Source organism: Pithys albifrons, chromosome 2, assembly GCF_047495875.1.
Source record: "Pithys albifrons albifrons isolate INPA30051 chromosome 2, PitAlb_v1, whole genome shotgun sequence".
Classification (NCBI taxonomy): domain Eukaryota; kingdom Metazoa; phylum Chordata; class Aves; order Passeriformes; family Thamnophilidae; genus Pithys; species Pithys albifrons.
In genome coordinates this window covers 121004094-121025503 of record NC_092459.1, presented here as the reverse complement: position 1 = coordinate 121025503, position 21410 = coordinate 121004094, and the positions used below count along the sequence as shown (strand labels likewise).

The 21410-nt window shown below is 68.1% G+C and overlaps 3 protein-coding genes across 3 annotated transcripts; 2 read left to right on the top strand and 1 right to left on the bottom strand.

Moving 5' to 3' along the window:
* Positions 1 to 451: 451 nt before the first annotated feature.
* On the top strand, positions 452 to 11880 carry AGBL5 (AGBL carboxypeptidase 5). Its single transcript, XM_071547676.1, has 13 exons — positions 452 to 726; positions 1053 to 1224; positions 1979 to 2145; positions 2765 to 2942; positions 3155 to 3333; positions 4002 to 4536; positions 5082 to 5251; positions 6422 to 6557; positions 6834 to 7024; positions 7915 to 8114; positions 10621 to 10721; positions 10997 to 11043; positions 11237 to 11880. The coding sequence occupies exons 1-13, from the start codon at positions 527 to 529 to the stop codon at positions 11532 to 11534; spliced, it is 2574 nt and encodes an 857-aa protein (XP_071403777.1). The 5' UTR covers positions 452 to 526; the 3' UTR covers positions 11535 to 11880.
* Positions 11603 to 12586, bottom strand: OST4 (oligosaccharyltransferase complex subunit 4, non-catalytic). The gene is made up of 2 exons (XM_071547677.1): positions 12477 to 12586; positions 11603 to 11886 (listed from the first exon to the last, which is right to left on the bottom strand). Exon 2 carries the CDS (start codon positions 11883 to 11885, stop codon positions 11772 to 11774), a length of 114 nt encoding a protein of 37 aa, XP_071403778.1. The 5' UTR covers position 11886; positions 12477 to 12586; the 3' UTR covers positions 11603 to 11771.
* A 1033-nt stretch (positions 12587 to 13619) lies between these two features.
* EMILIN1 (elastin microfibril interfacer 1) lies at positions 13620 to 20939 on the top strand. The gene is made up of 8 exons (XM_071547674.1): positions 13620 to 14308; positions 16359 to 16484; positions 16948 to 17156; positions 17262 to 18914; positions 19403 to 19510; positions 19635 to 19652; positions 19987 to 20121; positions 20409 to 20939. Exons 1-8 carry the CDS (start codon positions 14157 to 14159, stop codon positions 20738 to 20740), a joined length of 2733 nt encoding a protein of 910 aa, XP_071403775.1. The 5' UTR covers positions 13620 to 14156; the 3' UTR covers positions 20741 to 20939.
* The last annotated feature ends 471 nt before the right edge of the window (positions 20940 to 21410 follow it).

Genomic DNA, 21410 nt, shown 5'->3' with positions numbered 1-21410 from the left:
GTGCACAGGTGTGTGGGGCAGGTGCGTGTGCACAGGTGTGTTCTTGTAAGCACAGGTGTGTGGGGCAGGTGCGTGTGCACAGGTGTGTTCTTGTAAGCACAGGTGCATGTGCACAGGTGTGTTCTTGTAAGCACAGGTGTGTGTGCAGGTGTGTGGGGCAGGTGCGTGTGCGCAGGTGTGCTGTACGTGCGTGCACACCCGCGCGTGGGTGTGAACACGCGTGTCCCTGTCTGTGCACACCGGTCTGTGCCCCGTCTCTGCACGCACCTGCGCTCCGTGTTCAGGTGAGCACGGACAGGTGTGAATGTCCCGGTGGGTGTGGCCACGGAGGGGGGCGTGGCCACGAGGGGCGTGGCCAAAGAGCTGTGCGCGCCCCAGCGCGGCCGTTGCCGAGGCGCCGGCCAATGGGCGGTGGCGTTGCTGGGAGGCGGCGGCCAATGGGCGCGCGCGGTGCTGTTGCCGGGCGGCCCGCACGGGCCGTGCCGGGGCCGCGCCGGGGCGATGCCGGTGCCGGCCCCGCTGGGCCATGGAGATCCGCTGCGGGGGGCTCCTCTTCAGCTCCCGCTTCGACTCGGGAAACCTGGCACACGTGGAGCAGGTGCGGCCGGCAGAGGCGGGGGGCGGCCCTGCTGCTGCCCGCGCCAACGCGCTCCCCGCCGCCGACTACGAGTTCAACGTGTGGACGCGGCCCGACTGCGCCCACACCGAGTATGAGAACAGCAACAGGTACCGGCAGGCGGGGCTGGGGACCGGGAAGGAGCGGCTGGTTCCGTACGGGAGGCGTCCCCCGGGAAAGGGGCTGACGGGGGCCCGGGAGTGGCTGGTGCGGGGCGGGGTTGCCCCTGGGACGAAGGGCGGTGGGGCTGGGGGGCTGAGAGCGGCTGGTGAGAGCCAGCGGGGCACGGGTGCTCTGAGCCTCCCCCCGCCGTGGTCTGACAGGCTCCTGGCAGGGCCGGATGGGTGGGTGGCAGGTGCGGGGACTCAGCAGGGAGAACCACCGGGCTCGACAGCCCCGGGCAGGGGCTGAGCCGGCACCGCTCCCCCCGCCCCAGGTCCTGGTTCTACTTCAGCGTGCGCGGGGGAGCCCCGGGGAAGCTGATCAAGCTGCACATCCTGAACATGAACAAGCAGAGCCGGCTGTACGCGCAGGGCATGGCCCCCTTTGTGCGCACCCTGCCCGTGCGCCCGCGCTGGGAGCGCATCCGGCAGCGGCCCAGCTTCCAGGTGGGAGCACGGCAAGGAGCGGGCACCGTGCTGGGCGGGGGCGGCTCTGGGGGCACAGACACCCTCTGTCACCGTGCGGGGTGCGGGAGTCGTTGGGTTGTCCCTGGCACCCCCAAGGGAAGGGGAAGGACAGGGCAAGCAGTAACAGTCCCTTTGCAGAGCCCTGTGCTTGGGAGAGGAGGACCTGAGGAGCTGGGGCTGAGCACAGGCTGCTGTGGGGGAACACAGAACTGCCCCCCAAGCAGTGTCAAAGTGGCCAGAAAACAGCTCCCTGTGGCAGCAGCAGCCGATGAGGGGCACAGCCAGAAGGGCTGGGGGAGTTCTGGGAAGGGTTAGGGTTAGGGTTAGTTCTGGGAAGCACAGTCGGGGGATGAGGCTCCCAGCAGGTTTCTTTGGTCTGGTAGGAGCTGCCCGAGGGTTTCCTGGGACATTCCCCCAGCAGACCTTCTGCTTCATGGAACAGAGGCCAGAGAGAATCATTGAGTCCCAGAGTGGGACATCCCTTCCAACCCCCTGACATGGGACAGAACAGGTGTGGTTTGGCTGGTGGGGTGAACAGGGTGAGAGGCTCTACAGGGACCAGCCTGCTGTGCCAGGACATGAGAGGAGCCAACTGGACAGTGATCCCCATGGGAATAGCCAAGGGCAAGCACCCTGGGCATCCCCCAATGCCTGAGGGGCCAGAAGAGAGGAGCGGGAGCTGTGCCAGGGTGGCCCTGCCCCTCTGCCCAGCCCTGCTCTGTGTCCCTGGCAGGTGGTGGAGACGCAGTTCGTGCTGTCCTTCGTGCACCGGTTCTTGGAGCACCGTGGGGCCACCACCTACTTCGCCTTCTGCTACCCCTTCTCCTACACCGAGTGCCAGGCCATGCTGGCACAGCTGGACGGCCGCTTCCAGGACTGCAGGCACATGTCCCCCAGCAGGTGTGCCCCCTACACCCCCTTCCCAGCCCTTGTCCCCCCTTCCTGGCCTTCACCCCTCTTCCTGGCCCGTGCCTGCTTGACTTTCCCACACGGGAAGCTCTTCCTGCAGGGGGTCTCTCTGCCCCCTGGTAGCTGCCTGGCCATGCTCCTCTGTGCCCCAGCTGTGCACAAGCAGTGGCAGCAGCACCCCCTGAGCTCCCCAGGGGATTCCTTATTGCTCCACAGACTGGTCCCTCCTGCTGGGATGGATTGTTTCCTGGGTGGGATGAATCCCTCAAAGCCTGGTCCCTCCTGCCGGAACTGGGCTGTCTCCCTGGGGGGATGATCCAGCCCTCTCTGCTGGGTCTGGCTGTGCAGGAGCTGCTCTCCCACAGCCAGTGGGGCTGGGCAGTGTGACCCCCAGCCCTGTGTCACCCGATTTTCCTCTGAAGGAGCGGCTGCTCCTGTTCCTGGTGGTTTCCAAGGCAGTGAACAGCTTGGATGTGGGGGTGGTCTGGTGGTCCTGGTGGGGCTGATCTCTTGAGGTGCAGAGCTTGGGCTGTGGGTGTGGAGAGTGCCCCTGTCTGGCTGTGAGCCCCCTCACTCCTGTGCGTGGCTGAGGCCCCTCCTCACCCCACAGCCCCCTCGACTCTGTCTATTACCACCGGGAGCTGCTCTGCCACTCTCTGGACAAGCTGCGCGTGGACCTGCTGACGGTCACCTCGTGCCACGGCATGCAGGAGAAGCGGGAGCCGCGGCTGGACAAGCTCTTCCCAGACACCAGCACGCCCCGGCCGCGCCGCTTCACCGGGAAGAGGGTGAGTGGCTGTGCCAGCACCGGGGCTGTGCCGGGGCAGGAGGGGCAGCAGCCCCTGTGTCAGTGCCTTGCTGTCACCCCCATGTCTGTGACCCAGAGTGTGTCATGCCCCAAGAGCCAGAGCTTGGGGAGCAGAGTCTGTGAGAACCTCCTGTACTGCAGAGTCCCAGGACAGGCAGGGACCCCCTCTGACCCCTCTCTCTTTGTCCCCAGGTGTTTTTCCTCAGCAGCAGAGTCCACCCAGGAGAAACCCCCTCCAGCTTTGTCTTCAATGGCTTCCTGGACTTCATCCTGCGGGAGGAGGATCCCCGTGCCCAGATGCTGCGGCGGATGTTCGTCTTCAAGCTCATCCCCATGCTGAACCCCGACGGGGTGGTGCGGGGCCACTACCGGTGAGTGCAGGGCTGGGCTGGCCTCTGCTGGCTGGGAGCCTGCTTTGTGTTTCATGGAATCATGGAATCATTTGGGTAGGAAAAGCCCTCAGAGACTATCCAGTCCAACCATTCCCTCAAGGCCAAGGCCACCACTAACCCATGTCCCCAGATGCCACATCCACATGGCTGTTAAATCCCTCCAGGGATGGGGGGATCACACCACTGACCTGGGCAGCTGTGTTAGGCCTGGACTACCCTTTCCATGAAGAAATTGTTCCAAATATCCAACCTGATTCTCCCCTGGCACAGCTTGGGGCTGTTTCCTCTTGTTCTGTCCCTTGTTGCCTGGGAGCAGAGCCAAAGCTCCACCTGGCTCCCCCCTCCTGTCAGGGAGTTGGAGAGAGCAAGCAGGTCCCCTGTGAGCCTCCTTTTCTCCAAACTGAGACCTCCCCAGCTCCCTAAGCTGATCCTTGTGCTCCAGACACTTCCCTAGCTCCCTTCTCTAGGGCAGATCATGCAGGGCTCTGCATTGTCACAGTTCTTGGTGCTCTGGGGCAACCTCTGGCTGCGAGAGGGTGGTTTGGCTGTTGTACTCCAGGACAGATCCTGGAGTGTTGGTATTCTGAGGTGAGCTCAGCTCTGCTGGGGCACCCTGGAAAGGCCTCACATCTCTGCCCTCTCTGCAGAACCGACTCCCGTGGCGTGAACCTGAACCGGCAGTACCTGCACCCTGATGCTGAGCTACACCCCGCAGTGTACGGGGCCAAAGCTGTCCTGCTCTACCACCACATCCACAGCCGCGTCCTGCCGGGATCTCCGGACTGGAGGACATTTGTCTCCCCACTCGGCACCAGCTCGCTGAGCACAAAATGTCCCAACCCTCCTGTCCCAGATGGGGAGGCTGCGCTGTCAGAGCTGGACAAAGCCAACAACCTGCGGAACTCGCCCAGCTCCTGGCGTGCCCGCACCACCTCTGGCCTGGATCAGGACACCTGGCTGTCGGACAGCACAGACCAGGCCACCTGGATCCTGCCCTCAAGCCACACGAACGAGCACTGTGAGGAGGGGGCACAGAGGCCTTCCAAAGCCCCCCTGCCTGAAGCCCCTGAGCCCATCGCCCCCCAGGACAGTGGCCTGGCATACTACGTGGACCTGCACGGCCACGCGTCCAAGCGCGGCTGCTTCATGTACGGCAACAGCTTCAGCGATGAGAACGACCAGGTGAGGCCACGGCCAGGGTCTGGGACTGCCAGAACCCTCCTGCTGCTCTGCCCCCTCCCAACGGGCCCTAGCACTCCCTCCCACTCCTGGGAGAGGGGTACGGGGATCCCTATCACAGCTCCTTCCTTCCCCTTCCTTTTCCTGCCTTTCCTTCTTTTTCCTTCTCTCTTTCTCTCTCCTCTCGTCTTTCCCTTCTTCCTCCTTTCCTTCTTTTCCTTCCCTTCCTTCCTCGTTCTCCTCCCCCAGGAGGTCTCAGATTTCCCCCAGCAGCTGGCATGAGCTGGCAGCAGAGCTCTCTTTCTGCTGAGAAATGACGGTGGGGAAGAGCAGTGTCGCTGGGCTCCTTTCCTCTCCTCCCAGCCAGCTGTCAGGAGAGCCCAGTGGGAGGTGGGCAGGGCTGGACAGCGTCCCCTGGGCACAGCTGGAGCTGGGCAGAGCAGGCCCAGCCAACCTTGATGAATCCCCACACTGGGCACGGGTCCCACTGGAGCAGGACCGGCAGCCAAGGGCCTCTGGTCACCCCTGCTGGTCTCTACACTCTGCAGGTGGAAAACATGCTGTTCCCCAAACTCATCTCCCTGAACTCGCCTCACTTCGACTTCATGGGCTGTAACTTCTCAGAGAAGAACATGTATGCCCGGGACAAGCGGGACGGGCAGTCCAAGGAGGGCAGCGGGCGTGTGGCTGTCTACAAGGCCCTGGGAATCATCCACAGGTAGGGCAGCACCAGGGGGCCCATCCAGCCTGGCACCGAGTGCTTTGCTGGGTGCAGAATATAGGGGAATATAGACAAATATCAGGGAAGGGGGCGCCAGTTCCGTGGGACAGCCATGCTTGTCCTGCACAGCTCCAGGGTAGGTCAGCAGTGGTCAGACCCGGCCATGCCAGGTGCTGTCGTGTTCCTGAGACACAGGCTCAGCCAGGCTCTTCTCCTCCTCTCCCTCCCCATTCTTCCTGCAGCTGCTCTGGTTTCTCCTCCCCACTCTTGGACAGCTTTCCAGAGGGAATTCTCCTCTTTCCCAATGTTTATGTCTGTATTGAGCTGTAATTAAGCTGAGTTGCCGTGGGCGCAGAATCCCCATGGCTGTGTGCGATTCCAGCCTCAGCCCATCTGTGATCCCAGGAGTCAGGGATATCTGTGATCCATCCCTCTCCCGTGTGGGATGGGATATTCCTGGCCCATCTATGTGCTGGCAACACACCACTGGCTGAGGCAGCCAGACCCACAGAAGGGAGGTTTCTTTCCGTGTTTGCCATGCACTCAGCCCAGCTCCAGTGGGTCAGGGATGCACCAATCTGTCCCCACAGGAACACAGACACGGTGGGTTGCACTCAGGTCACTGGGTACTCTGCTCTGGGCCGGCCCGGAGCAGCCTGGGGTTGATCCAACAGCAAGATTCCAAAGGGTGCTGGGAGTGCCCTCATGGTGCCTCAGGCAAAAAGGGATGAAGCCACTTGGATTTTCTGCTGAACTGGCCCCACAGCTGTCTCTGCAGCCACCCACTGCTTGGATTGTCAGTGTAGATGTCAGATACTTCCCTTTTCCACCCATCGTGGGCTCCCCATTCCTCATCACCTTCCAGAGATGACTGAGAGGTCCCTTCACAGGTGCCTCAGCATTTGGTGCCACCCTCAGGGCCCCACAAGCTCCATCCTGAGGTCTCATCACTCTGATCTCTGCTAAGTCTGTACATCCCCGTGTAGGGGAGGGGCCATTCCTGCCATCAGATGACACTCCTCACAACCTGCTGCTTTCCTGGCACAGCAGGACCTCCTTTCCTATGTCCCAACTCCACTCAAGTGGCTCTCCTGGGGGGGACATGCAGGGGAACCCCAGCCCTGCTATGGGTCTGTGGGATAACAGGGGCTCCTTCATACCCCACAGCTACACCCTGGAATGCAACTACAACACAGGGCGCTCAGTGAACAGCATCCCAGGGGCCTGCCACGACAACGGCCGAGCCAGCCCCCCGCCACCGCCCGCCTTCCCCTCCCGCTACACCGTGGAGCTCTTCGAGCAGGTACAGGGGGCCCAGCAGAGCCGAGTGGGGGATGAGATCTGGGGGCTGGGCTGGGACTCGGGGATGGAGTTGCTTTTCTCCACTCGCTTTTCTGCCCTGTGCTCTGGGTATCTACTCTGCCTTCCCAGTACTCCCCCGCCGCTCCCTCTCCCCAGCGGCCTCCCTTCCCTGTGCCCTCCCCCTCCCCAAAACCCCCTCAATAGGGCCCCTGTCTCCATGCTCTCCTCTCCCCGTGTCTGCCCCCTGTGCCCCCCTCACCTGTCCTGTGCTGGGCAGGTGGGCCGGGCAGTGGCGGTGGCGGCGCTGGACATGGCCGAGTGTAACCCGTGGCCACGGATCGTGCTCTCGGAGCACACCTGCCTGGGCAACCTGCGTGCCTGGATGCTGAAGCACGTGCGGGCGCTGCGCGGCGCCGGCGGGGCCCCTCGGAGGAGAGAAGGGGCCGGGACCCCCCCCAGGAGCTCCACGTAAGGGCTGGCTGGGGCGAGCGCGGGAGCTGCAGGATAACAGCACTTAGAGATGATAAATGTCCCCAAGTGAGTCACCTGCCAGGGTCACCTGCTGCTGCCAGGGCCTTGGCCCTTCAGAGCTGAGAGCTGCAGGTGTCAGTCCCTCTGCTCCAAGCTGTCGGTGGGGAAGAGGGGCAGGGGGTGACACTGCTTGGGATGCACCTGCCCCAGTAACCTGGAAAGTGTCTTTCCTGCATCCCTCTGGCACCTGACTGGGATGGGAACAGCTGAGGGATTTGGGAGCCTCAGCCTGGAGAAAAGGAGGCTCAATGGGAACTTTCTCACTCTGTGCAACTCCCAGACACGAGAGGGGAGCCGGGGATGGGGTGATTGGACTCTTCTCCCAAGAAACAAGTGGCAGGACAAGAGGAAACAGCCTCAAGTTGTGCCCGGGAAGGTTTAGGTTGGATACTGGGAATATTTTCTTCATGGCAAGGGCTGTCCAGCCCACACAGTTCAGCACAGGCTGCTCAGGTCAGGGGTGGAGTCCCCATCCCTAGAGGAATTTAAAAGCCCTGTGGATGTGGCACTTGGGGAGGTGGCTTAGTGATGGCCTTGGCAATGCTGGGGGAACAGTTGGACTCGATGGTTTCTGAGGGCTTTTTGAGCATCAACAATATTGTGATTTGGGACTGGGGATGAGGGAGTTGGAATCCTGTGACTTGTACTGCTGGGAGAGCAACATACGGTGTGGGGCACGGGGGCTGCTGCTCACCAGCCCCCAGGGTAAAGTCCAGGGCTCCACCAGAGACGATGCTGTGCTTGGGGCTGGGCCGTGATGGTGAGTGGGGGACGCAGAGGGGACCCCCTTGCTGTGCTGGGCTCAACCCCATCTCTCACCCTTGCAGTGGGCTGCCCAGCTCGGCCTCTGACAACACCCTGGCCCGTGCCAGGAGCTTCAGCAATGGCACCAGCGGGAGCGGGGGCAGCCAGCAGGACTCCCCGCGGATCCGGGCCTCCCCCAGCTTCACCTTCGGCAGCCCCCGGCCCCCGGCTGCGGCCTCCCCGAGCCCCCCGAGCGGCGGCGGTGCCCCGGCCCCGGGCAGAGGTAAGCCGGGCTGGGGACCTGTGGCGCGCCTGCTCCGGCGCCTGTCGAGCTGCTGGGCAGGGCCACGGCCCTGAGAGCTCAGCACCTGTGCGGGCCGGGCTCAGAATGTGTGTGTGTTTGTGTGGAACTGTGAGTGTGAGGGGACTCACCCCTACAGGACAGGCCTGAGCAGAGGCATGGCTGACACTGTATGGCCAGACCTGTGGCCCCTCCAGCCCACCCCACAGCCCCAGGCAGGCAGGAGCTGCTGCTGCTGCTCTACTGGGATGAGGGAGATTCTGGTCACTGGGGCAGTGGGAAGATACCCCCTTAAGTGTGGGGCCTGAGGGGCTTCTGGAGCAGCTAGCACAGAAAACCTCTGCTCAACTTCCCGCTGCTCCCAAAGCAATCCCAAGGCCAGCAGGGACACACCAAAGTGCCTTTCCGCTTCCCAGACACTGGCCGGGCAGCAGTGAGTGGTGGCTGTGGCTGTTCTGAGGTGGGCTGGCATGGGGCACTGGGGGCTCCCAACACATGGTGAGTCCCCTTGGGTGGGAGCTCATGTACTGCAGTGGAGTTCTAAAACCAGGCAAGCCACTGGCTGTGCCCCTACACCAAAGTCCCCACTGTGGGGCAGGGGCTCAGGGCCCTGGGGGGCAGGCAGTGCCGACTGGTGACTGGTGTGTCAGCCTACCAGCAGGGGCAGCCCCGAGGGGCCCTGCTCATACCCTCTGCCCCCCAGTGCCCAGAGCTGGGGGTGCAAGCCGGGGCCGAGGCTGCCTGTGTGACTGGGTATGCCTGGAGCTGTGTTTGTGTCGAGCTCCGTGTTCTGCCGTGTCCGTCGTGTTGTCCTCGGGGTTTGCTGCCCAGCCCTCTGTCGTGACTGTGTCGTCTGCCATGAGAACGTGGTGGGAGGAAATAAAAGGCTGATGTTCTCATGGGCACGTTGTTCTGTCTGTTCCTTGGGCCAGGCCCACCCAGAGTGACTCCCAGCCTCTTTCCCAGCTGCAGGGAATGGGGACAGTCAGGGGCACAAGCAGGAAGAGACTGTTGGGTGGAGTGGCAGAGCTTGATGGCATGGATTGGGTGGGTGTCCTGCATCCCCAGCCCACGAGCCCCACTGGCATGGCCTCCTCTAGCACAGGCAGAGCGAGTGCCCCTTGGGACACTGTGCCCTCATTCTGCCTGGCACTGGGACCAGGACCCAGCTCTTCCTCCCTTGCCCTGGCATCAGCTTGACCTGCTCCCTGCCTGTCCCCCAGCCCCTCTGCTCCGGCTGCCAGCAGCTCTCCCGCTGCCTCAGGCCACAGTGCCACCAGTCTCCACCTGCAAGGAGACAAGCAGTGCTGTGTCTGCGCAGGGATCATGGCCCAGGAATGCTCTGACCCTGCACTGGTACCATCCCCCAGCTGTGCTATCCCAGTTTCTGCCTTCCCCAAGCAGCTGGGAAGGAACTGGGAATGCTCAGATCCTGCCAAGGTGTGATGGGGTGGGGGCTGGATGGCTCAGAGTGAAGACCCTGTTGTTCCGGTCTTGTCCAGTCCTTCCCCTTCCTCTCCAGCTCCTGCTCCAGCCTGGCCACACCCCAGGGAGCTCAGTGTTTGTGCCAGGGTGAGGCAGTCTCTGCCAGACCTCCAGTGACCCCCTCTCCAGCTGCTGTTGGCCTTTGCTGGCTGGGGTTGGTCACCAAACTGTGCTGTTTTGGTGGTGCCAAGGCCCACGTGAAGTCAACTTTTGCTTGCTGGTACCTCCTGCTGCCACCACTGGCTTTGGCACATCCTGCACAGCACAGGCTCCTGCTTGCAGGGTCTCATTTGCTGCAGGGTCTGTGGCTGCCTTGGCTGTTGGACACCTTGTCTAACTCCAGGGGACAGAGCCCTGGCTTCACCTGAGTGAGCAGCAAAGCCTCCCTGCCCCCCCCTTGCTTCCCCCGTGGGATGAGGAGAGAGACTCTTGGGCTGGGATAAAGGTTTAACTGGGAGAGCACAAACGAGGAGCAGAGCTGAGACAAGTCCGGCGTTCCTTCAGTGCTGCCACCCACAAGCCATGCCCCCCAACACCCCGATCTTCTCCCCACAGCTTCCCTGGCTCAGTGGGTGTCCCATGAATCAGGGCATCCCTGGTCCAGAGGGCATGGCTATGCCTCCAGCTCCTCACTGCCAGCCAGGCCTGGCCAGCATGGTCACACCAGTGCCACAGGAGACCAAGCTGGAAACATGGCTGGAGCTGGGGGCAGTGATGTGCAGGACCTGCAGGCCCAGCTGGGACAGAGCCTGTTGTACAGCAGGGCCTGGAGTGTGAGCTGGGACTGAACTTGGTGCCTGGTGCATCCTCCCACCAGCACTGGCTGCTGCCAGGGCAGCCCCTCAGTGTCAGCCTGGCAAGGAGGGGCACTCGGTGTGTGGCCACTGTGGGCAACGTTGTCACCAGACTGTGCCAGTGTGCCCTGCGATGGCTCTGTGCCATCACCATGCACACACCATGCCCCCAGCAGCACAGACTGAGCTCTGTCTCCTCTATCACACAGGGACCCTGCCCGGGGGCACCCCAGCAATGCCAAGCACTGGCCATGGACCACGGGAGGCCCAGCGAGGCATGGGAGAGCTCCAGGGCACAACACTGCTGCAGGTACCAGGGGCACAGCAGGGAGGGGGCTGCCCCATGGATCTGCCAGCTGGGCCTGGGGGTGCCTGGGAAGACCTTTGTGGGGCTGGAAGCTCCCCCACCTGTGGGGCTGTGCCAGGCATTTCTGCCCCACATACCTTTCCCAAAGTCATGTGGACACCCCAGGCACAGAGGCCCAGCTCTGTGTGACCCCCACAGCCCCGGGGAGCTCCTGTAACTCTGGGGACAAAGCCCCCTGGTGGCACCAACCTTCTTCATCCCCTCTCCCCATCCCACAGGTGATCCCGATGAAGCTGAGCACCCGGAGAGCCCCAGAGTGCCCCAGGTAGGTGCTGCAGTGGGGTCACCCTGGAGCCTGTGCCCGCATCGGGGTGGTGGGAGCCCCGAGCAAAGCCCCTGCCAGGCAGCGGGCTGGGACCTGCCAGCCCCAGGCACGAGGCTGTGCCAGCACCAGTGCACAGGGGAGCACCGAGGGAGGAGCCCCGTGTGCCCCGCTGACACCAGTCCCTGTCCCACAGGGCTCTGCCCGGAGGCCCCCGTGCCCCCCGGGGCTGTGCTGAGCGCCGAGGGACCCTTCCTGTGCCGGGGCCCGCGCCCCCGGGTACGGCCCCGCGGCTCCGGGGGGCTGCGGCGCGGGCGGGGGGCCCCCAGCCCTGTTCGGCCTCCTGCTGGCACCACCTGGGCAAGGGCTGCGGCGCCGGGGAGGGGGCTGCGGGCCCCCCGGCCCCGCCCGGCCCGCCGTGCCCCACCGCGGCCCCCGCGCACCGGCCGCCCCTGGCCCCGCTCCCGCCGGCAGCTCCGCTGCTCCTGCGTTGAGCCGGGGGCTCCCCGCACCCTCCGTGGGCCTGGCGGAGGGGCCCGCAGGATTTTATGACGTCACACTGTTTCTTCTTGTATCATCGTGTTTCCTTTAAAACTGGTTTGGAATAAGCTCGGCCTGGCGCCTCTCGGGGGGGGCCCCGCGCCCAGCGCTGCGGGGCATCGCGTGCGGCCCCGCGGGGCGGAGGGAGGGGCGGAGGGCGGGGAGCGGTGCCGGGGCTCGCGGGGGTCCCTTCACTCCTGTTTCTTGGGGTTGTTCACGGCCACGTAGTGGTAGAGCACGACGAGGAGGAAGAGCGAGACGCCCAGCATGTTGGCGAAGATGGCGAGCTGCACGTCCGTAATCATCCTGCGGGGGGGACACAGGCTGGCACCGCGCACGGCCCGCGGGGCCCCCATCCGCTGACGGCCGCGAGCCCCCCGGGGCGGGTCCCCCCTCCTCCCCAGCGGCCCCCGGCCCCGTAACCCCCCCCGGCCCGGTGACCCTCCCGGCCCCGTGACCCCCCCGGGCCCCGCGACCCCCCCGGCCCCGTGACCCTCCCGGCCCCGCGACCCTCCCGGCACCGTGACCCTCCCGGCCCCGCGACCCCCCCCGGCCCCGTGACCCCCCCGGCCCCGTGACCCCCCCGGCCCCGTGACCCCCCCGGCCCCGCGACCCCCCCCGGCCCCGTGCCCTCCCCCGGCCCCGTGCCCTCCCCCGGCCCCGTGACCCCCCCGGCCCCGTGTCCCCCCCCGGCCCGGTGACCCCCCCGGCCCCGTGCCCCGCCCCCGGCCCGGTGCCCCCCGTGCCCCGCCCCCGGCCCGGTGACCCCCGTGACCCCCGCCCGGCCCGGTGACCCCCGTGCCCCCCCCGGCCCGGTGCCCCCCGTGCCCCCCCACGGCCCGGTGACCCCCCCGGCCCCGTGTCCCCCCCCCGGGCCCGGTGCCCCCCGTGCTCACGCTCCGGCCCCGCCGCTCCGACACGTCTCCCTGCGCCGCGCGCCACTTCCGGCCGCGAGGAACGGCGGGAGGGGCCGGGCCCTGGTAGTGACGTCACGCTCGGGGCTGTGGTGGCATCACACTGCCGAGCCCCGCTGTGACGTCACTGTGAGCGGGGCGTGGCCTGCCCTGGCCCCGCCCCCCGCCCCCTGGCGGCCCTGCCGGCTCCGTCTCCATACAAGGCGCGGCGCGAGGCGGGGGGCGGGGCCGCTGGGTGGGGGCGTGGTCACAGCGGGGGCGTGGTCATGGGGCGGGGCGGGGCGGGGGAGCCCCGGGGCAGCCGCGGGTAATTAGCGCTGATGACACTAATGACAGCTCATTACGGCCGATGACAGCGGGCAGGGCCGCGGGCCTGGGGCGGGACGGGCTGCACTGGGGTACACTGGGATGGAGTGAGGCACACTGGGCTATCTGCAGGGTTGTGCTGGGACGCACTGGGGGGGGGTGCAGTACCGGTACCCGCACCCAGCAGTGAGTGCCCCCGGGGTGCTGCCCCCACCCCGATCCCCTCCCAGAGCCCCCCGGCTGTGCTGGGGCAGAGCGGGGTCCCCCCGCCCATAGGGCCCCGGCGCTGGCCGGAGTGCCCCTGGGACACGGCAGAGCCGTGACCCCCACACACCCCCACGGCCTCTGGGAGCACAGAGGAGGTGACAATGTGCCCCTGGGGACGGCCCCTGGCTGGGCCCCGGCCAAGCTCAGCTCCGGGTCCCTCAGCTCCGTGTCCCCCAGCCCCGCGCCCCCCTTCCCCCTGTCCCCCTCTCCGTCCCCGCCCCCCTCCAGCTGCCGGCAGCTGTTTGTGCTTAACCCACGCTCGTAGCTCCCCGAGGGCGGGGGGTTCCCGCGCCCTGACATCACCGTGGGGCCGGGGCCAAGGCGTGATGTCACCGGGAGGCCGTGACGTCATCGCGCGGTCCGGAGAAGCCATGGCGTCACCGCGGGGCCGTGGCCACAGCAGCCCGGGGTGGCCGCGGTCTGACCGCCGGCTGCTCCAGTGCCCCGGTGTCCTCAGCACGGTGTGAGGGTGGGGCTGGGGGCGCGGGGCAGCGCCCGGCTCGGCACCGGCACCGGCACCGGGACGTGTCAGCTGGCACGGGGACACGGGCACGCAGGGACGTGGCAGTGCTGGATGCGGTGCCGGGATGTGCCGCGGCTGTGCCCAGTCCGGGGGCGAGGGACACGGGCAGCGGTGGCTGGGAAGGCGCGGGGCACTGTGCGAGGTGGTGCCGGTGCCGGTGCCAGCGGCGGTGGCGGGGCCGCAGCGGTAGCTCGGCCGTCCCGCTGGCCGCCCGCGCCCTGGCCCCCCGCCCGGCCCCTCTGGCTGCCCCGGCCCGGCCTAACGAGGAGCAGATGTGGCGGCGGCGGGGCCGGCGGGGGCCGCGGTGCCCGGCGCGGCCGGGGCGGGGGCGGCGGTGGGCAGGAAGCGGGGGGCCCCGGGGACCTCGCCGGCGGGCAGCGGCGGCGGGGCGGCCCTGGAGGCGAGGGGCTGGCCGAGGGGCGGCCGGGGGGAGGGCAGAGCCGAGCCCAGCCGTGCCGAGCCGCCCAGAGCCGCGGAGCCGCGACGGGACACCCCATGCGCTCCTGAGCCGCGCCGGACCGGGCTGAGCGAGCCGAGCCGAGCCGAGCGGAGCCGCCCGAGCCAGCATGGCCCCCTGGCTCTGGCCGTGCCTCCTGGCCGCACAGGCCCTGGCCGCCAACTTCCCCCCCCGGTACAGCCTCTACACCGGCGGGGCCGCGCCGCTCGCCCCCGGTGCGGCCGCGGCCCACAGCGGTGCCCGGGCCGCCGGCCGGCACAGGTAGGAGCCGAGAGCACCGAGACGCACCGGGGTGACACGGGTGGCGGCGGGGGCACCGGGTATAGCCCCACCCCGACGGCACGGGGACCCCGGCACCGGGCGGGCACCGGCACGTGCCACGTCCAGCCCGGGTGGCGGCGGGTCCCGCCGCGGGCCGGGGCAGCGCTGGGGGCTCCCCTGAGGCGGGGGATCACCCCAGCCCCGCGGCCGGTGGGCAGTGGGCGCACGTGAAGGGCGGGGGCCGGTGTCGCGGTGCGGGGATCCCGGGTTGGTCCCGCCTCAGCATCCACGCGTGGGGCAGCGCTGCCGGGAAGGGGGAGAGGAGCCCGGACCCACCCCCGCCCCGTCTCCATCTCAACCCTTTCCCCGTCCCATCCGTGCCGTGGGCAGTGCGGCGTCGTAGGGCAGCCTGCGCCTGTGGGTCGGGGCGCTGGGTGGGCGCAGGGCTGGGGGCGGACCCTCGCTGGGTTGGGGTCACACACCGCGGCCACATCAGGGCCGTAGCAGCGCGGCCGCAGAGCCGCCCACGGCGGCCCCGGCGGGAGAGGCCACGGCTCCTGCCTGGGAAGGGGGGCCGTGGGTCGGGCACCCCCAGCTCCGCGGTGGGGCAGGGACACACACTGAGTCTTTACCTGCGGCGCTGGGGGCTCAGCGGGGCTCTCCCCGGGTCGGGGGCTATAGCACGCCATCCCCGTGGCTCGGGGGTACGCGGATGTCCCCACGTCCTGCCCTTTCAGGGGGGGCTCCTGTTCTATCCCACCCCTGGGATGGGGACAGCCCCGGTGTGGGGCGGTGGGACCCCAGGGCAGCCTAAGGGTCCCAGGGCCCCGCGGGTGCGGGGCTGGGAAAGGAAGGGGGGAGGAGAGGGGGAGCCGTCGGTCGGCGCAGGAATTCCCGGCGGCCCCCGGGGAGGAGCTGGAATCCAGCCGGGGCCTGAGGGGAACCAGCCGGGCTGACGGGAACCGGTCGCCGCACCGGGGCCCCGCGGCGGGGTCCCAAGGCTGGGGGACGCTCCCTGGGGGGCTGCTTGGGAGCTGCTTAAGTGGGGCTGGGGGAGCCGCACTGGGCCTCAGGGTCGGACCATATAAGGTTGCGACGGGGACAGCCTGGAGCCCCACACCGTGGGGCTGGGGTCCCACACTTTGGGCTGGGGTCCTGACAGCCTCTGGGATTGAGCTGGGGTACCCCAGGATGGGGCTGGAGTCCCTGCAGCCTGTGTGCCCAGGCTGGGGTCCCACACCTTGTGCTGGGGTCCTGCACCTTAGGCGGGGATCCCCACAGTCTGTGGCTGGGTTGGAGTCCCAGTGTGTGGCTGCCCCCCATGCTCCTGCCCCACCATCACAGACGGAACAAGGCACACGAGGGCAGAGATGGGACAGAATGTGGGGCATCCGTGCCCGCGCCAGGCAGTGCAGGAGCCACAGCATGATGTGATGGGGCATCAGCACCCCCCTCCTGACAGAACCACCATTTCCGCAGGGTTCCCAGGGGCCAGTGGCTGCAGCCGCTCCTGTGGAGTTGCTGGGCAGGGATGAGGGGCTGCCGCAGGGCAGGATCCATCCCATTAACCCGCTGCGCTGGGCCGTGACGGTGCTACCGGTGGGGCTGGTTGGGCAAGCACAGGAGCGTGCCGGGGGATCCGGAGTGTGCTCAGGGGACCGGGTTGTGCCAGGGGGTCAGGGTGTGCCAGGGAGTCAGCCAGTCTGTGCCCTGGAGAACCAGGCTTTGCTGGGGAATCCAGTGTGTACTCGGGGGGCTCATGTGTGTCAGGGGATACCTGGACCAAGGGGTGATGCTGGGTCTGTGCCAGGGCAATGCCTGGTGTGTGCTGGGGATGATGCTGGGTCCATGCTGGGACTGTGCCTGGTGTGTGCCGGGACAATGATCAGTGTGTGCTGGGATGATGCCAGGTCCATGCTGGGGCAATACTGATGTCTGCTCTGTGCCAGGATGGTGCCTGATGTGTGCTGGGACCATGCCAGGTCTATCCTGGACAATGCCTGGTGCCAGCACGTTCCAGGTGGGCGCTCTGACCCCTTCCCTTCGGCAGGAACTGGTGTGCCTACGTGGTGACGCGCAGTGTGAGCTGTGTGGTGGAGGATGGCGTCGAGAGCTTCATCAAGCCGGACTATCAGCCCTGTCCCTGGGGGCAGCTCCAGTGCCCCCGCGTCCTGGCGTGAGTGGGGCCAGGATGGGACTGGCGAGCTGGGGGTCTCCGGGGGGGGGCGCGGGCCCTGAGGGGCCAGCACAGGGCCAGGGCTTCCCGCGGCTGTGCTGCCGCCACGAGTGTTTACCCGCCTCGGGGTCGTGTTTACTTTTGCGCAAGAGCCGGTGGCCTCCAGTGGTGCCGGGGGGGTGACCGGCCACCGTCCCCGTGGCCACGTGCAGCCGGGACCCTGGGACACCCCGCAGCTCTCCAGGCCAGTAATGGGGTGATACCATTGTGGGGGTGATGTTGGTTTAGGGTGACAGAGTCAGACGGGGGCAGGGACAATCTCCCTGGCCCCCAGGGTTGAGCAAGACACCGGCTCGGGTGTCAACCCGCTGGGTCAAGCCATAACCTGTGCTGGGTTTGGCTCCCTGGGGCAGCCACACATCCTTCCCGGGATCCCCAAGCGTCCCGTTCTCTCCGCCCACAGGTACCGCAGCTTCCTGAGGCCCCGCTACAAGGTGGCCCAGCGGACGGTGTCAGAGCTGGCCTGGCGCTGCTGCCAGGGGTACTCAGGCCCAGACTGCAGCGAGGGGCCCGCCCCGGCATCCCCCCAGCCCACCGGCCGTCCCCCGCCCCGGCCTGGCCGCCCCACGCTCTCTGGCTTCGGCAACCCCCTCAGCGGCCTGGGGGGTGAAGGTAGTGCTGGGGCAGAGGGACGCGGTGGTGAAGGGAAACAGCGGCTGGGGACGCGATGGCGGGGGGATGCGGGACCCTTACAGTGACCCTGGCGGTGCGTGGCAGGCGGCGGGGACACGGAGAAGGTACGGCTGCTGGAGGAGCAGGTGCGGCGGCTGAGCGAGCAGGTGGAGGAGCTGCGGGCCGGGCAGGAGCCGCCGCCCCGGGTGGCGGAGGGGCACCCCGGGGGCGAGCAGCCGGCCGACGCGGCCGCCCCCGCCGAGGTGCGGGAGGCGCTGAGCCACGTCCAGAAGCGGCTGGAGGAGCTGGAGACCCGCCTGCGCCGCACCGAGGGCGGCCGGGACGGCCCGGGGGCGCCGAGTGGCCCTGCGACGGCGTCACTGCGCGAGCTGGAGCGGCGGCTGCAGGACCTGTGCGCGGCGTGCACGGTCGGTACCGACGGGCTGCGGCGGCAGGCGGCCGAGGACCGGGAGCGAATGCGGGCGCTGGAGAAGCTGGTGGGCTCGGTGGACAAGCGCAACCGGGATGCAGTGGAGTCAGTGCAGCGGCACATCAGCAGCCTGAGCAGCCGCCTGGCCCCTGTTCCCCCTGCCCCACCGCCCCCGGACGTGCTCCAGCGCCTGGCGGAGCTGGAGCGGCGGCTGGAGGGGCTGCCGCTGCCGGCGGCGGGGCCGGGACAGGGGCAGGGGCAGGGACCGGTGCTGGCGCGGCGGCTGGCGGAGCTGGAGGGGCGGCTGAACGCCTCGCGCGCCGGCCCGTGGCCCTCCGAGCCCGAGGGGCGGCCGGGGGGGCTGCCGGGGCGCCTGGCCAACCTCAGCCGGGCGGTGGAGGGGCTGGCGGCCAGCGGGGCACAGCGCGGCGCCCGCCTGGACGAGCTCGAGGGGCTGCTGGCCCGCTGCGGCCACCCCTGCCCGGGGCAGGACAGGTACGACGGGACGCTCGGCCCCCGCCTCCGGCAGCCGCAGGACACCGAGGGGCTCCGTGGGGACGGGCTGGTCGGGACCCTGGAGGGGCTGCTGGGGACACAGGGGGAGACGCTGGTCGAGGAGCTGGAGGAGCTCCGCAACCGGACGGGGCGGCTGGAGGCGGCGCTGGAGATGCTGAACGTTGACCCCTGCACCCGGCCCTGTGCCCCGCTGCGCCCCCGGGAGCCAGAGCAGCTCCAGCCCGGCCCCAGGGAGACAGAGGAGCTGGAGGTGCCGCTGGAGGGGTTTGGCATCTTCGGCGGCACGTCGCCCTCAGAGCTGCGGGAGCTGCGAAGGGAGCTGGCAGGGGCACTGAGGGCCCTGAGTGGCCTCAACGCCACGGTGGAGGGGCTGCAGGACGCGCTGGACCAGCAGGACGCCCGGCAGCGCCAGCTGGGCTCCGTCACCGACCGCGTGGTGGCCGAGCTGGACGAGGCGGCGGCGGCGGCGGCTGCGCGACAGGCCGAGAGCGAGGAGCGGCTGGAGGCGCTGGCGCGGGAGCTGGCGAGGGCCGGGGGCTGCCCCGCGGGGCTGGAGCCGCGCCTGGCCAAGCTGGAGGGCGTCTGCGAGCAGCTGGAGGCGGTGGCCGAGGGGCTGCGGGGCGTCCGCGAGGGGCTGGGCCGGCACGTGGCGGGGCTGTGGGGGGCCGTGCGGGACCTGAACGCCACGGCCCGCGGCCACGCCGCGCTGCTGGACAAGGCGCTGGAGCTGCCGCCCCGGCTCGGCGCCCTCAACGCCAGCCTGGGCCACCTGCGTGGGGAGCTGAACCGCCTGGCTCAGCTGGAACGCCACGGTGCGTGGCACGGGCACACACAGCGGGTGTGATACTGTGGGGACAGGGGAGGACATGGTGGGCGACACGGGGCAGTGGGGACACGGCACATCATGGGGACGAGGGGCTGTAGGAGTGGGAGCATGTGGGCTGTGGGCGGACAGGGAATCCTGGGGCTGTGGAGGAGGACATGGGGCATCATGGAGGCACAGGGCTGGGGAAATGGGGGTGAAGGGGGGTGGACACAGGGATATGGGGACATGGAATCACTGGGGATTGTGATAGTGGGGTGTGGGGACACAAGGGCATGGCCAGGGTGTGCGGGGGTGTGGGGACACAAGGCCACTTGAGGATCCAGGCTGTGGGGAAGTGTGTGGGGACTGGGGGACACCAATCATGGGAGCATGGGGACAATCACACATGGGGCCACCAGCCATGGGACCTTAGGGTGAGGGACAGGGCTGTGGGGCCAGGGTGGCTCTAACCCTCTAACCCCTTCCTCTCTCCAGGCCCTCCTGGACCCCCTGGACCTGCTGGCCCCATGGGCGAGACAGGCCCTCGCGGCCCCTCTGGGCCTCCTGGCAAGGATGGAGAACAGGGTCCCATGGGCCCCCCTGGTAAGGATCAGCCCCCTCTGTGTGCCCTGATCCAGCAGTGAGGCAGCGCTGGCATGGCTGGCCCCTGTGCCTGAAGGGTCCTGCTCCAAGCTGGCCCTGCAGCCACTCCTCATCTTTCCCACAGGGCTGCCTGGAGAGAGAGGTAGGGCTGGAGCTGAGGGGCTTAGGGTGCAGGGGCACACGTGGGGTTGGGGGGCATGTGGGGAGCTTGTGGGGCTGTAGACTGGAGGGCTGCAATGGAGTGAAGTGTGTCGGGTTTGGCATAGGAGGGCATAGGACACTGGCCAGCTGGGGAGCAGAGGGGCTGGGAGCATGGAGGGGTACATTGTCCAGAGTTTGCATGAACAGAATGAAGGGAGCTCAGGGGGTGCTGGGCTGGGGGACAGAGTGTGCCAGGAGGGGATGGAGGGTACCAGGGAGGCAGGGCTGCTGGGGGCAGGGGGCACAGGGGTGCCCTGTCCTGACACGGTGCCCAGGCGAGGTCGGGGAGCCGGGCTCGGTGCCCCGCATTGCCTTCTCGGCCGCCCTGAGCACCCAGCGCACGGAGCCGGGCACCGTCCTCTTCGACCAGGTGCTGCTCAACGACGGCGGTGCCTACGATCCCGAGACAGGTGAGAGCCTGAGGCCTGGCTGGGCGGGGGCACGGGGGGCGGTGGGGGTGCAGTGGAGGCTGTGGGGTGGTTTGGGGTGATGGGGATTACCATGGAGCCTCTGGAGTGGGTGGGAGCTGCACAGGCATGGTGAGTGAGGTGGCAGGTGTGACGGTGGGTCGGGGCTCTTGGGGGGTGCTGTGCCTGTCCCAGGGTGCGCCCCTGGCCATGGGTGCTGAGGAAATCCAGGGGTGCAGAGTGGGCACTGAGGGTCCCTGGGGGTCCCCGATCCCCTCTTCCTGCCGCAGGCACGTTCACAGCGCCTGTGCCTGGGCGGTACCTGGTGAGCGCGGTGCTGACGGGGCACCGGGGCGAGGGGCTGGAGGCTGTTCTGTCCCGCTCCGGCCACGGCATCGCCCGCCTGGACTCGGCCGGATTCCAGCCCGAGGGGCTGGAGAAGGGGCCGGTGGCTGCGCAGGCCCCCAGCCCCGGCGCCCTCGGCATCTTCAGCCTGCTGCTGCCGCTGGCGGCCGGCGAGACCCTGTGCGTGGACCTGGTGTCGGGTCGCTTGGCCCACGCCCCCGACGAGCCCCTCACGGTGTTCAGCGCGGCGCTGCTCTACGACACCGACGAGCTCTAGAGCTGCCAGACCGCCGGCGGGGGCACAGCCGGGCCGGGGGGTCCCCACTCCCCGCCGGGACCCTCCCCACGACCCACCCCCTTATTTATCAGCACTCCCCAGCCCTCACTGCCCCACTGTCACACGTCCCCACCCCACACAGCCCGTCCCGGTCCCCCACGCCAGCCCCCGGTCCCCCACTGCCCCCCAATAAAGATGCGACACCGGGTTTTGTACCCACGGCTTTGGCTCCATCCCTCGCCCGAGGGGGCGGTGTGGGGAGGAGGCTGGTTCCTGCCAGGGTTCACCGTGATCCCGCCTGCCCCACTGCCCCGAGCTCCATCTGTGGCCCCAGCAGGGCTGTTCCTGTGCCCAGCAGGGAGGAGGGTCTGTGTGGAGGGAAGGAGGTTCCTGGCTGTTCTGGTCATGGTGTGGCTGGGATGGAGTCAGGTTCTGAGGGCGCTGGGGGTGCTGGCACCTTCCAGGTGTTGGAGCCATGTCCTGGTGCTGGGGCACCCTCTGATGCACCCCCCCACCCCCAGATGAGGGGTGTGCTGGAGGGGGACTGAAGCTGGTGGGGGTGATGGGCAGTGGTACCTGTCAGGAGGTGCCCGCGATCCCACCTGCTGCTGAATCTGCCTCTGGAGGTGGTTTCACTCCCCACCGTGGGGGCTGCTGTGGGGTACCCATT